The 15,334-nt window shown below is 39.6% G+C and overlaps 1 protein-coding gene and 1 long non-coding RNA gene across 2 annotated transcripts in view; one reads left to right on the forward strand and one right to left on the reverse strand.

Moving 5' to 3' along the window:
* Positions 1-1,188: 1,188 nt before the first annotated feature.
* LOC307151706 lies at positions 1,189-3,513 on the reverse strand. Its single transcript, XR_013819922.1, has 3 exons — positions 3,317-3,513; positions 2,147-2,261; positions 1,189-2,053 (listed from the first exon to the last, which is right to left on the reverse strand). It is a non-coding gene; the product is annotated as an uncharacterized lncRNA (long non-coding RNA).
* A 41-nt stretch (positions 3,514-3,554) lies between these two features.
* Positions 3,555-15,334, forward strand: part of LOC307151533 (uncharacterized protein) — a 197,238-nt gene continuing 185,458 nt past the window's right edge. The window contains exon 1 of the mRNA XM_079859626.1: positions 3,555-3,818. Coding sequence (XP_079715752.1) covers positions 3,746-3,818 — 73 coding nt within the window. The 5' untranslated portion in view covers positions 3,555-3,745. The remainder of the gene's footprint in view (positions 3,819-15,334) is intronic.

The following is a 15,334-nucleotide window of genomic DNA, read 5'->3' on the forward strand; positions in this document are numbered from 1 at the left end:
ACTTCATGTTAAACATAAATATATAGCAGCAAAGACAACGTCGGCAGTGTTGACGGCAATATAGGCTACAGAATATTTCGTTCTGTATTGACAGGTGCAGTATTTGAAAATCAATAATATTTTTTGAAATTGCATTTATATTTGCATTTATGTCAAACCCTAGACACTTTCAAACATCAAAATGACATTTATTAATATGTATTTGTGTCAAAATGTCATATAAACATCTTTTCCTATTCAATTTTGCTTGGAAACGCTTCCAAGACGCTTGCGTGTCACGTGAAAAATAGGCCGGCGGTTCTATTTCTAGAATGCGGCTCGTGCCGCGCCTGAGACGCGCGTGTCACGCAGGCAGTGTGCAAGCTCTAACCTGTTAACATGGGAGCCGAAATAAAAACGGACACGCCACGCAGCTGAGACGCTTACGCCACGCATCCAGTGTGTCACCGGCCTAACAAGGGTTTGAATGGTGTTTTGACAGTTTAGAGCCACAGAATGACGGATACGAAAAAAACGCATGCGAAAATTTCGGATTCAGTGTGCAAGGACCTTCAGCCGAACAAGGTGAGCCTGAGCGCGAAACTTCACGAAGATTGAAGCCTCTAAACACGTCTTATCTACTGTGTTCGCCACATGATGATAACTTTACAAAACAAAAAGTAATCTATACACTTCAAAAATCACAAAATCAGTTTGCCGTGTGTGTCGTGTGTTCTGTGAAGTGACAGTGCTGCTGCTACGATCGATTATGTCAAACTTGACGTTCTTAATATGAATAAAATGCCCCAGAAAAAAATAATATAAAAAAACTGAATAAAACATGTGTCTGTAGTAACCATTGGCTATAAGGAGTTTACAAAATAGATATTTTAATATTAAGAAAACTAAATAGGCCAATAGAAATAATATGGTTATTACGTGTGTGTTTGACTTATACAAATATATATATTTTTTCTTGTTTTTGTAGGCTTTGTACTCATCTTTAGACATTTTAACTACGCAATGTGCTAAGTATCTTTTTTAAAGTATACAGGGCATGTTTATTGGGTTAAATTTTATCTGTAAAAAATGTAGGGGGCCCAGAAATTTTGGTTTCCATAGGGCCCAGAATTTCTGGCGGCACCCCTGTACATACACATACACACTGTGATATTGCATGAATGAATCAACAGAGATAAACACACGCATACTATTGATTTATTCATGTTTATTCATTGATGGTAATATCACAAGCAAATGAATTACTTTTTTCTTACCAAAAATCAACATCTGTCATTGTTCATATGTATTTACAGCACTATATTTATTGCACAAATTATTGTATATATTACCTCTCTCACTTATATTTATGCTATATTTTTGACAATACTGGTGAGCTGCTAAACAGTCTTTTGTTGTTTTAATGACAATATCTATTCTACACAAATTCTGACATGAAAATAATAATTTTCATAATTAAGTCAATTGTTATTTTCCCATTTTCCTTTTCAATTTGAGCTTCTAGGCAAAACACTTTTAGACAAAACGTGTTCACTTTGCAGTAGAAAAAGTACACTAACAGAAAAATAGCTGGTTTTAGTTTGATAATCACATCAATAGTCTCTTATAGGAGAAAATTATTAAAAATATGTTCCAGGATGTTGTACATGGTGTGTCTGTCCTACTGCACAGTACAGAAACCTGATTCATTGCATTCTGCAGGAACTGATAAGCCTGCATGTTTACTGTTCATAGAACAGTGATTACCATAAACACTATCTCTTCTGAGAAACTGAAACTGAAACAAAAGACTGAGCAAAATTTTCATTGGAGAAAATGTTTATTAGCATGTTTTTCAGCTAAAATTATAATCATCTGTCATCTTTACAGCTCAAGTCCTGTGTAATAATTAGATGCCCCCCTCCCCCAACAGAGAGATTAAAGTACAACATCAAAATGACATGAAGAAACACATATCATGCAACTTTTCAGTAATATCTTCGCCCCCCCCCCCCCCCCCCAGAAAGTTGGGTTTTGTCACTTGCACCTCTCAGGTCATTTAGGATCCATATGTCTAAGAGAGACACATAAAAAGGTTAGTAATAAATATATATGACATTATATATGGCAATAAAACAAAAAGGATTGTGATGCAAGAAAGTCATACCTCCCTCCAGGCATTTTCAAAACAAAAAATAGGACAGATAAATGTCTAATATTGTAAAAACCAAGTGTCCTGTTGTCCTCCAGAGGGTCTTTTCCAAAGACAACCCTTATGCTATCTATAGAAATAAAATGGATGAAAAAAGCTATTACTCTACTAAGCCTTTCAAAATATGATAGCCTACCATGTCAAACTTTTTTCTTTTCTTTTTTAAATATATAGGCTATATATATTTTTTAATTAATTATTTTTATTTATTTAAGCAATAACAATGCTCTAAAATGAAGTTATTTAGATTTGTTTATTGCCTAAATGCTGAGAAGTTTTGTGCAACTCAACTGCTGGGTCAAACTAATTGATGTAACCCACAGTTGAGTAATCTGCGACAATCCAGATAAAACTTAATCATTCTTTCTAAATTAAATTAAGGTTTGTAGGCCTAATCAATTGTATTCCTATCAAATTATAAGCCTACTTAGATCACACATTATACCTTTATTTTATTGTAGGCTACTTTGCAGCTAACATGGAACGTTAGCCTCATACAAATGCAGCCGTAACCGTGTCTACACACAAATGACGCCACCATATGGAAGTGAAAGGAGAGGGCAGAAGGGCTGCGCGACGCCACGAACGAGATTACAGTTTCTGCAAATTTGCCGTTCAGTCAGCTCCAATGTCTGTAATGGGGCCGATCTATTGATCTATAGGCTACAATGTTCCAGGCCGTTCTCGCGTCACTCGTTTAACGAGTGATGATAGCTTTTTAAACATGACTATTAGCATAGACTGACATTTATGGACAAGATATAATCTTCTGTTACCAGTTCACCGAGGCTACTGTTATCGCTCCTGTCACTTCCGGGAACGTTGTTCTAAATATTTTCAGTTGCCTATTATGATATCCGAATTGCCATCGAAAAAATTGTTTTATATGAACCGTTCCTGTCATATAAAATATATTTTAGAATGCATTAATCATATAAATAAACTTCAATATGAGGTTGTTTGACCCAACACTGTCAGTGTGCCAAAACAATCAATATTTATCCAGCACTGGATTGTCAAATAAATCATCTTTTTTTTTTTTTTAAACCTAGCATGTTTTAAATACAATTTTGCTTTTAATTTCAATGTGTAGTCTATTATAAAAACAATGTGAGTTTAACCTACCTGGTGCTCCGGGGTTCTTTACTTTAAATTTCGTCTTCAGTTCCAAAATAGTGGTTTTATCAAACGTTTCCTGAGTGTCTGCCACTTCTAGTGGTTTATTCCTTTTATCATTGAAATTAATGAGCACCTGAAAGACCATTTTCACACAGTCGAGTTCTGGGCTATATCAGATCAGATCACACTGAGAAAACGAAAGCACTGCGCTTATAAAACGCCTCCTACAGACGAGCACTCTTGTGTGGAAGGAGGAGCTTCATGAAACAGTACAATATAGAAAGCTGCTCACTTTCGATTTCATTGCCATCTTGGATCTTGTATAACACTTGTGTCTAGTTGGTTAAGGTTAAATATGCTCTTTCTGTGTTGACTCTATGATCAAGAGATAAATCTGGTTTATATCGCAAATCGTGAAGCTGATGCGTTATAACAATGCAGACAATACCAAGCAAGATATATTCGCTTTTCTCCTCGGGAAATCACCCAACGATGTCTGATCAAAAAGGTAAAACTGACTTATACTACATGCCTTATGAAATAGCTAGATAAGATATAGCAAACTGTAATTAGATATTATGATGAGAGAATAATGTTTTGGTTGACATCAATAAACTCTCTTAATTAGTTTTCATAATCTGTTCCTCTCATTAGTTTATTTCCTCGATATAAGGATGGACACTTACAAATAGCCTAATATAGGACTGTTTTAAGAAAAAGAAAAATTAGGCCAAAAAGGCCCACAATTTTAAATAATACCTAACAGGGCAAGAAAGACAGGTCGTCGTGTTGTGTTAATTCAGAAACAGAAGGAGCTGCTCCTGTTATAGAGAGATTTAAGTCGTGTTTTTAATGACGTATTCCTCTATTAATTTACTTACACGCAGTAGATTTGCTGAACCAAACAGAACAAGAGTGAAAAACTGCTTTGACTAGGCTATGGCATCTCTGCACAACAACAGCAACAACTGTGCCTGTGTTCACAATAGCCCCTTTAGGCCTACCCTCATTCACTATTCCCTACATTAATCCAGATAAATCTTGTCCAGTTAAATGAGTGAATAAAACGAGTGAGTGAATTCGGACACTGAGTGGCAGGAAGGGCTGTTGCTTTTGCATAGTTAATAATAATAATAACTTTATTAAATTATTTAATAATTAATCAAAAGAGAATTTATATCTGTATGATATTACAAATGTAGCAGCATTAGACCAGCGTTTTGAATGGATGGATGTATAGATTCAGCTGTGGCGCCATCTTTTGGCCAAATGTGGTAATTCATTCGGTACGAGCCTCACGCTGCATTATGGTTATCGTACACATATTTCTCTTTTTTATTGCATAATTATAAATCAGTATTGTTTTTTTATTGAAGGATATTTTTTCGATGTGATGAAAATAGTAAAAGTAAATCATAAGCAAATACTTTGCAGTTAGGTTTGAATTTAAGGTATCTTTCTTCATTAATTTGGTATTCAAGCATCATACAGATAAAGTTTAAGACATCACCTAGCTCTATATTTTCAGAGATATCAGAGTGAAAAAGAACCTTTCTGACAGAAATATTTCACAGCTGTTTAAATACAAGTAAAGAAGCTGAGACATAAGCCAAACATGTCAGACTTTAAGAACAGAAGTAGAATAAGTTTAGATTCTTCCTCTTCTTAGCAAAAAGAGCAGACTGGGGAAACATTTTTGTTAAATGTACTTAAATATTTAGTACAAGGGTATTAATGATGAATTATATATATTTTACTTCTTTTATTTTATTATTAAACAACACATTGTTTGGCACTTTTCATATCTTTAATATTTGGGGAAAGTGATAACCATTTAGCCCTTTCCCATAAGCTTTAATAATTGAAATATTACTAGCAGTGACAAAGTTTCTTGAAAACTGATTTGTACATTTAACATCCAGGATATATTAACCCCTTTTATAAATAGTTGGTGAATATTCCAACTCAAATTACAGGATAATTTATAAGATTTCACAAAAAAAACAAAAACAAAAAAAAAACAGAAGGGATAGTATTTGTAAGATTAACCAGGGCTCCAGACTAACTTTTCCACTGGTTGCACTGGTGCTAGCAAATTTCTCAGTTGGTTCCACCAGCACATGATTTGGGCGCAATCTTTTTTTTTTTTTTTTTTTGCTACAACATGGACTTAATTAGGGATGTGCACGTGTACCTGAGTAGTCAAGTATTTGCACAGGACGGTGGCAAAGTTTATATTTTTATTTTCTGATCGGTTATAGCAGCATTTGGCACCTTAAGCTGTGATTGGTTAGCGTTGCCTGAGCATGGGGTCCAGAGTCGAGACAGAGAGAAACATGGCTTATTCATGTAGTGATGTTAGCTAAACATCAATGAAGGTGTTGCTAATTCAGTGTTGCTACTGTGAAAAGCGTGATCACTGCCAGTAGCCGATTGGTGGCACATTTTCACCACAGCGCTGTGGCTACAGTGGCACTTCGCCAGAAACAACAACAGCAGAACGTACCCAAACACACACTTATCCAGTACTGTGTGGAATTCTGTGTGCAATATGTTTTGTGCAATATGCAATGTGTTTTGGAACAGAGATGGACTGTGTGCGTTGTTCTGTCAGATCGCAATATCCCAAAACTTGCAGATGCGAAGACACTTGACTTGAAAGATGAGCACTGGTAGAACTGATACACATTCTCCAGTCTCTGAAGTCTGTCATAACAGCAATGTGTAGTGAGACGCATGTTTGCGTTTCGATGATCTATCTGATCACACATAGCTTCATCACTAAACACCTAAACACACAAACTGGTGTGTCTCCAAAAGTGTCGGAATTCAAGACAGCCGTGGCAGAATCTCTGAAACGGCGCATAGTCACTGTTGCTGAGGATGCTGAGAAAATGGCTCTACCTCTGATTGCGGCAACATTGGATCCAAGACACAAACATCTGAAGCTTCTTGAGATAGAGCTTCGATAGAGAGTTAGCTTTACGACACAGTTACAAATTTTGGTGGGGGGGGGGGGGTTAATTCATGTAGCCTAGGTTATATGTGCAGCAGCTGCGTGTCTGGGAATGTGTTCTCCAAGAACAAATACATTAACATTGCCATATCCATTACCATGCCAGTCTGTATTACCATGCCAATCTCTCAGAGAGTTGTCATGACAATTATATATATAGATTAATAATAATGTTAGTAATATACACAAAAATATATATTATATATAAAAAATATATAATATACTCCATTGTTTAAAAGGGTCGGTAAGATTTTGTAAATGTTTTTGAAAGAAGTCTCTTCTGCTCACCAAGGCTGCATTAATATGATAAAAAAATGCAGCAAAAACAGTAATATTGTGAAATATTATTACAATTTTAAATAGCCATTTTCTATGTGAATTTATGTTAAAATCAAATTTATTCCTGTGATCAAAGCTGAAAACTTGAAACAGTGATACGTTTTAGTTTTTATGATTCTTTGATGAATACAAAGTTATTATTATTAGTTGAAAATTAGCTGTTTTTATATTATTAGATGATAATGGGCTGCTAATGAAATGTGAAAAGTGTGGAGGATTTTTTATTAAGATTTTATTAGGAAAGATTGAAATATAAATGTGAAATATAAATGGGAATTATTTTTATTTAATTTATTTAATTATTTAAGTCTATATAAACATTATAAATGTTTTTACTTATTTTATTGCACATTTTCACATTTATAATGCAAGACAGAGAACATATTACCATTGTAAGGCACATCACACTTATTGACACACAAAAACGCAAGATTTGAAACGTAATGGACTCATATAAATCAGGACATTTCTTCTTTTTTTTGACGTACTCGCAAAACAATGAGGAAATAAAATGAATGTGAGTTTACATTTCTTCCATTTACATGTGTGAATGTGATATTTACAAAATAACAATGTTCACAAAGTCAACACAAATAGGCAACACTGAATAACAGTCAACAATATATGCAGGACAATTAGACTAAATTTGATTTGATGGAGGTGGTAAAGGACCAGGATAACTGATAGGGGGCGCTGTCTCAATAAATGTTGAAAACCACTGCTCTGAATAAAAAGGAAGTTATTTCAAACAGTTGACTGACATTATACAGTGAGTTTGATGCAAATACATAATATGAATCTCATAAATTGTTGAGTTTTGATGTGCTATTCTAAGCTAATGTGCTAGCTTGTCCACCTAGCTTTTACACACCTGTTGACAGTACTAATGACTAGTTTTGAAAAGAGGAACTCAAAGCTGCTTCATGATTTTATGGGAATTACAATTTCAACATTGCCACGTCCAAGGCAACCAAGCCTGTCCACACGGCTGTGTGTAAGCACAGACACTTGTTGAGCTCAGAGTGTACTTGGATCACCCCTGAATGACTCTAGATCCTGGGGTCTAATCCATGTCTAAACTATAGAACCTGATAAATGTGTGAGTAGAAGACCATCCTGTCGCAGCACAAACATCCTGTCAGGTACACCCCGAGCAAGAGCTTTGGAAGACGCAAGGGGATTTCGTTCAGGAGTGATTTAGGTCTGCAAACCAAACTTGGAGCAACTAGTAGAAGGTGAAGTCTAACCTGGCTAGAACTACTGGGAGCTCGAGAACCGTACCCCAGTCCTTGAGAGAAGCGTCTATCGTTAAAGACTTGAGCAGACTTAAGGTAATTATGTTGGCTGCTGCAGCCATGAGACATTAAAGCCTCTGAATTTCCAATACAGAGAGCTCCTGACCTAGCTTGAGTGCTTAGAATCGAAGTCATGCGTGCAGGAGAAAGATGTGGCTGCATCATGGTCGAATCCCACACTACCCCTACAAAAGTGGTTCACTGATTGGGAGAAAGCATACTTTTGGTGGGGTTTAATCTCCGTTCCAGACACACCATATGAGTGAGATCTCGATGGTGTGCTGCTAGCTTCTCTGATTGAGCTAGAATGAGCCAATTGTCTGTGTAATTCAGTACACGGATGCTCTGGAGTCACCGAGGAGCCAGAGCAGCATTTATGTGTAACCGGTGGCTCGCGATGCCCTGCGTGATGCCCGGCCAGCGACACCAGTTAGAAGACTTGTCTGCATTGTGTAGCATTGTACAGACAGACACGGGACAACAGGCGGCAGGTTCAATGGATTTAATCTGATATCTGATATATAAAACAAATAAAAGCAGCCTCTGAGCGAATCACCCTTATAATGCTCTATAAAACAAATGCTAGGGGTAGAATGGTATCTGGGCTCTGGTCGCTGTGTGTCAGGAACCCAGAGACGCGATCGGGTTGATACATTGACACTGTGGCACAGTGTTTATGTGGGGCGGCGTGCTGAGAATAGCGGCCGGCCGATTCACACATAACACTCTTGTCACGGGGACTGTGAAGTGTTTTATTGAAGGGAGCCCTATATGTGTATGTGACGCAGTGCGTGCAGTGTTTACTAGTAAGCATGAGCGCTGAGAAGCGGGCACACTTCTTACACTTAAAACACAATTGGTGTTTTTTGATGGGAGCCCTAAGTGAGTGTGTGTCACTGAACGGGCAGTCTTTATGAGTAGGGGTGGGCACTGAACAGCGAGCACATATCCTACATTTGAAACACACGCGGCTTGAGCTGATTTTATTGATATGGGCCCTGAATGAGTGAATGTCACTGAACGGGCCATGGTTATGTGTAGGGGTGAGCACTGGGAAGTGGGCACAATTCCTACATTTATAACACTTTTGGAGTGAGTCGGACCAACAGACATAATGCTCTTTTCGAGATTTATCTGGGTCGCCGTAAAAACGGCGTTTGAGTACAGGCGAGCGGGTTGTGTAACAGGCTCGTTGGCTGTGAAATACACTCCTCCAGTCACCTCTGCTGTAGGGACTGCGAGAGCGAAGCGTGTTGTTTTCAATGGCGGTCCGGCCGCAGCAGGACTCGACCATCGTCGTCTTCCCAAGATGGTCAGGAAGACTTTGGAGGCTCGGGATTCAGTGTAATCTTAGGCCTGGGTCCCCGAGGGGGAGGCGGCCTGCGGAACTTGAGCGTCTGGGGATGAAGTGTCGCATTGCCTGTGACGTCTTCTGAACCTCTGTTTAGCGCTCAGCAAACCCTTTAACAGACGTGCCGAAGAGACCCGAAGGAGGCACAGGCGAGGAAGGTGGCTCTGTCAGAGTCTTTCATGTCAGAAAGTGTGACTGTGAGAGACGCCATGCTTCTTCCAATGGCCTGTGCAGTGGACTTGGTGGCTCGTAGAGCTAAGTCCGTGGCGCTTCTAAGATCCGTGAAGTTTTCAGGATTCGGGCCCGCCTTGTCCATCAAGCAGAGGAGGTTGGCTTGATAAACTTGAAGCACGGCCATGGAATGAAGTGCTGAAGTGGCCTGACCGGCAGCGGCATAAGCGCGACCGATGAGGGCCGAAGTAGTCCGGTAGGCTTTGGAAGGCAAAGCGGGCTTGGATTGCCACCCTGCGGACGGCGGGCAGAGGTGCGTGGCTACCGCTTCCTCGACGGGAGTAATGGCCAGGTAGCCTTTGTCTTTTGCGCCATCGACAGACTAGAGCGTCGAAGAGACAGATGTATGCAGCCCTGAGTGAGGCGGCGGGCGGTGTCCGGGGAGGTAAAGCCTGTTGGGCGCGGGCTCTTCGGGCAGCGACCAATCGAGGCTGAGGTCCTCCACGGCCTTGGTAAGGAGGCGGAGAAGTTCGGAGTCGACGCTGGCCCGTACACTGGACTCTTTTAGTGAAGGGGCGGAGTCCAGAATGGAGCCCGACCACTCAACAGCTGTCTTCTTCTGGGTTATCTCCCTCAAACTCGTCGGGCACGGTGGTAGCGGTGGCGGGAGCGTCAATGAGCGATGTACGCGGGGATTCCACCGGCATGTCTTCGCGAGGAGAAACACCTTCCGGGGGTCTCTGAGAGCGGCGCTTCTTCCAGCGCTGCCCAGGTTCCACATCAAACACTGCCAGTCGACATAGTCAAAGTGTCGCATTCCGGGCAGTTGCCCTGGGAAAGTGCGTGTTCAGCGTGGTTTCTGCCCAGGCAGGAAACGCACAGGATGTGGCGGTCCCCGTCGCTGAGCTGGGCTCTACACGAGCCGCACTTGGAACGAGGCATTTGAAACAACGCCTCTGCTCTTTTAGCGGATAAACGTGAGTGTCGAGGCAGCGAACACACACGGAAGCAAATGAAAGGATATAGGCAACGGATGGCGCAGCAGGAGCGGCGGCTGAAGGCGGCGAGAAGACGGCCGGCTTCCTCAGTCTCTTATTCTGCGATGCAGATGCTGCGAAAAGTGCCTTTTCGACGGCGCAGGCTTCTCTCCGGAGATCCAGCAATGTGAATACTTTGCTGAAGAGATGAAAAATCAAAGAGCATCCTATCGGGACCTGGCTTATAAAGGCATAAGCCACGCCCATTCTGGCGGGCCGTGACGACTGAGACACGCGCGCCCTCATTGGTGCTACATCATGAGCAGTCTCCCGATAGGTTGCAGCAGTTGCAGCAGAGCGACCAATAGGTGCGTGAGCTGCCTCGCCTAGGTCTGCTCTCTGCAGCAATTGCGTTTTAAATAATACAAAATTAAGGATAATTTTTGGCTTCAGTATTCTCTAGCTAGCTTACGCAACACGAGAGTACTCTTGTAAGAGAACTTCCTGTGTTTTGGAGGAATCTCAATGTGAAAATAGGCGTCCTTTAGATCTATTGAGTTTGTAATGTAGCTTTCAGAATTAACTGCAACATTAATTAATTAAAAATAATTAATTTTACAATCAACTGATCTGTTTGTCCACCGAACCGACATTACGATCTGTTATCTACTCGAAGAAAGATTATTCTTCTGGCCAAGGATAACTTTCTCATTGGCTATTACTAATAGTACAAAAAGTATGTAGCAAGAACAAACGTTTAAGTGACTTTGATTTGTAAACCATAAACACAGAGATAATCAAGTGTGTATATTAGTTGTACATTAGCAGGGATGCACATAAGTGGTGCGCAGGTGCGCATGCGCTACTCAATTAAACAATGCGTACCAGATGAATTGCCGCAACCCTCATTTGCGTACCTAAGATTTGGGGATAGATAGGTGCGCAATCTGTGGTGTTGGATAGGCCTCAGAACTAGAGATGCGCGGATGGGCTATTTTATCCGCAACCGCATCGCAAAACTCATCATCCGTCCGCCATCCATCCGCACCAACGTTTTTGACCAATTTTCAAAACCGCACCCGCCTGCCATCCGCTGATTGGGCAATGCAAGGCGCTGCTGATGACAGCCGCGAGACTAGAAAACTCTCTTACCTCAGAATATCAGCAGTGAACTCTGTCTCCGATCGGCGCACCTGGACAAAAATAAATAAATTATTTAAATAAATAAATAGCCTAAATTAAACGAACTTCGGCAAACCTGACCGTACAATATTTTCATTGTAGCCTAATAGAAAACGCATTTTGGCACATCATTTAGGATTTTTCGTTGGTGCGCCATCAGCTAGCCTATGCCTACAAAAGACAGATGAAATTTAATATTAATAATTGATCCATGTCGGTATACACAGCCTAATATTTTACACTTAGGCTATAATTAAAAAATAGCCTAAACAATCAAGATAGCCTATTTACTTTTTTTATTTATTAAAACCAGGAAATTGGTTAATGAAACATGGATTAAAATTAAGATACAATTAATACAAAACGAAATGCGCTTTAAAGAAAGGCTTTGTGCTTTCTGTTTGAGGTCTCTGTGAAAGTTTGAAAGTCTTTTAGTGCCGCGGCGCTTTCAGAGTGGTCGCGTCCGTAATGGAGAACTGTCACTCACGTAAGATTGTTTTTTTCCTCATAAATGACAAAATACTTTAAAAAAAAAAGACAAACCATCAATTTAAAAAAAAAATATATATATATATATAAAGGATGGATTTATAGCGTTTTGGGGGAAAAAATGGATGGATGACCTTCTATTGCCTTTGTTTTTAATTCTCCTTTTTTGAGTTTGTCACGTAAAGTTACCTCCTTCGCCGGCGTTGCCATCTCTGATAATAACAAGCAGTCTGCGTAGACTCGACTAGGCCATATTAGCCTACTGCCTGATAAAAATTTGACTATTTTAAAGTGTGCTCGATTTTTTTTTTTTTTTTTTTTTTATGTAGGTATAGTCAGATAATAACAATATTTAACAATAGGCTATATTATGCATCCCTCTAATTTGTTCCTCCCGTGAGGTGGGTTAAGGAAAAAATGCATTTGAAAATGTGAGGACCAAGCAAAACCAAAATGTTATGTGCACCCCTGTACATTAGGCACACATGAGTTAATTAATATTAATGCGAAAAAAACCATGTAGTGCGCTCTTGGTGCACAGATAGCTTTTTGCACAAGCACATTTCAGTTTGGTCGCATGTCTGGTGAGTTTTTGATATAGAAGTTTGCGAGGGTCAGTGGTGTTAATGTACATATGGACATCAGACGTCACTCCAAGCACAGACACAAACACTCACTGTGACAGAGGAACTGCTCACTGATGATGTCAAATGCTTTCAGATCGCCATATTCGACATTCAGAATGTTTTTATTTAATTTGTATTTTGCGATTTCAGCAAAACATCTAAAATTGTTTGAATTTCATGATAAAATGAACATAGTTTGAAAGATGAGACTTTGTTTCTGATTGAAAATAACAAAACAAAGATTTTTGTGATTATTGCGGGGTTAATAGTGGTTAATAGGCTAAACGCTGTATTCATTGTGTACATGTGCGTAATCACGTACTGAAAAATCCTGGTACATACGTGTACCATTACACCCCTGTTAGAAACACATCTAAAAGTTGATAAAGAAGTTACTTGCATTGGCTTTGGTGCTGAACAAGAGTCCGGATGCATGTAGAATACAGAGATTCTTGATCAGTTTGTTAGGAGTGAGCTGGAAGCTTTTGTTGAATTCTTCCGAAGAACGGGGAATTGTAATGAAGTGAACTCAAAAGTAAAAATGCCGTCAAGTCAGAGATGTTGGTCTCAAAAGGAATGAGCATCGATGTTTCTGAGTAGAGATCTCTTAAGGCCCTATCAGTCAAACCTATCTTTGGTTAAGTAGCCAATACCGAGATGCTAACTTTGAGCTCGAGAAAGTCCCTTTGTCCCTTATTTGCATGTTTATGATGGTCTGGAGTGTTTTGCAGAATCAAACCGAAGTATTGTTAAAAAGAATATGACGCAAACTATGGTAACATACTAAACACCATTAATTAAGAAATGAGAAGAACGGTTTAAATTCTCTTAAAACATAACTACCTGTGTTTACGCGAATACTCACCAAGACCAGCATTTTGACTTTATTTTGTGTGTATTTGAATGAGGAGAGGAGAGTTTGTGTGTAACTGAGTCCACTGAGATGAGATTCAGTTGAACCCAAGTGCAGTTTTATTAAAGATTATCCAGAACAAACCAAACAAGACGATGACTTAAACTAGATTTGACGATAAACATAGCATGACCATAAACGTTCAAATAAACATTAACTTGACCTGACAAAACTAGATGCATGAGACTCTCCAACAGCAGTTACAGGGAATAACACAGGACAAGAGACTGTGGAAACATGAAGTCAATAAATACACAGATACTAATGACTTGAAAAGACACACCTATGAACATGATTAAACAATTAACCAAATGACAACATAGGATACATGACAAGGGGAGCGCATGACAAAACCAGGAACATGACAATGACCATGAATTACAAAATAAAACATGAACAAAGAAACCCCAAACAGAATGTGACAGTGTGTAACTCGCTGTCAGAGAGAGAGAGAGAGAGAGAAAGAGGAAGAGCCGCTGGTATTGTCTATCTTTTCTGCGGAAAATGAGTATTGGAAGTGTTTCAGATATTTCAGTATCGATATGTATTGAAAAATCTATATTTTTGACAACATTAGTTGCACTTAGTTTGTTATTTCAGATACCTTTTTAAAAGACTACAACTGAAAATGTATGTATTATACAGTGAGGAAAATAAGTATTTGAACACCCTGCTATTTTGCAAGTTCTCCCACTTGGAAATCATGGAGGGGTCTGAAATTGTCATCGTAGGTGCATGTCCACTGTGAGAGACATAATCTAAAAAAAAAAATCCATAAATCACAATATATGATTTTTTAACTATTTATTTGTATGATACAGCTGCAAATAAGTATTTGAACACCTGTCTATCAGCTAGAATTCTGACCCTCAAAGACCTGTTAGTCTGCCTTTAAAATGTCCACCTCCACTCCATTTATTATCCTAAATTAGATGCACCTGTTTGAGGTCGTTAGCTGCATAAAGACACCTGTCCACCCCATACAATCAGTAAGAATCCAACTACTAACATGGCCAAGACCAAAGTGCTGTCCAAAGACACTAGAGACAAAATTGTACACCTCCACAAGGCTGGAAAGGGCTACGGGGAAATTGCCAAGCAGCTTGGTGAAAAAAGGTCCACTGTTGGAGCAATCATTAGAAACTGGAAGAAGCTAAACATGACTGTCAATCTCCCTCGGACTGGGGCTCCATGCAAGATCTCACCTCGTGGGGTCTCAATGATCCTAAGAAAGGTGAGAAATCAGCCCAGAACTACACGGGAGGAGCTGGTCAATGACCTGAAAAGAGCTGGGACCACCGTTTCCAAGGTTACTGTTGGTAATACACTAAGACGTCATGGTTTGAAATCATGCATGGCACTGAAGGTTCCCCTGCTTAAACCAGCACATGTCAAGGCCCGTCTTAAGTTTGCCAATGACCATTTGGATGATCCAGAGGAGTCATGGGAGAAAGTCATGTGGTCAGATGAGACCAAAATAGAACTTTTTGGTCATAATTCCACTAAACGTGTTTGGAGGAAGAAGAATGATGAGTACCATCCCAAGAACACCATCCCTACTGTGAAGCATGGGGGTGGTAGCATCATGCTTTGGGGGTGTTTTTCTGCACATGGGACAGGGCGACTGCACTGTATTAAGGAGAGGATGACCGGGGCCATGTATTG

The sequence above is a fragment of the Squalius cephalus genome (assembly GCF_949319135.1).
Source record: "Squalius cephalus genome assembly, chromosome: 23".
Lineage (NCBI taxonomy): Eukaryota > Metazoa > Chordata > Actinopteri > Cypriniformes > Leuciscidae > Squalius > Squalius cephalus.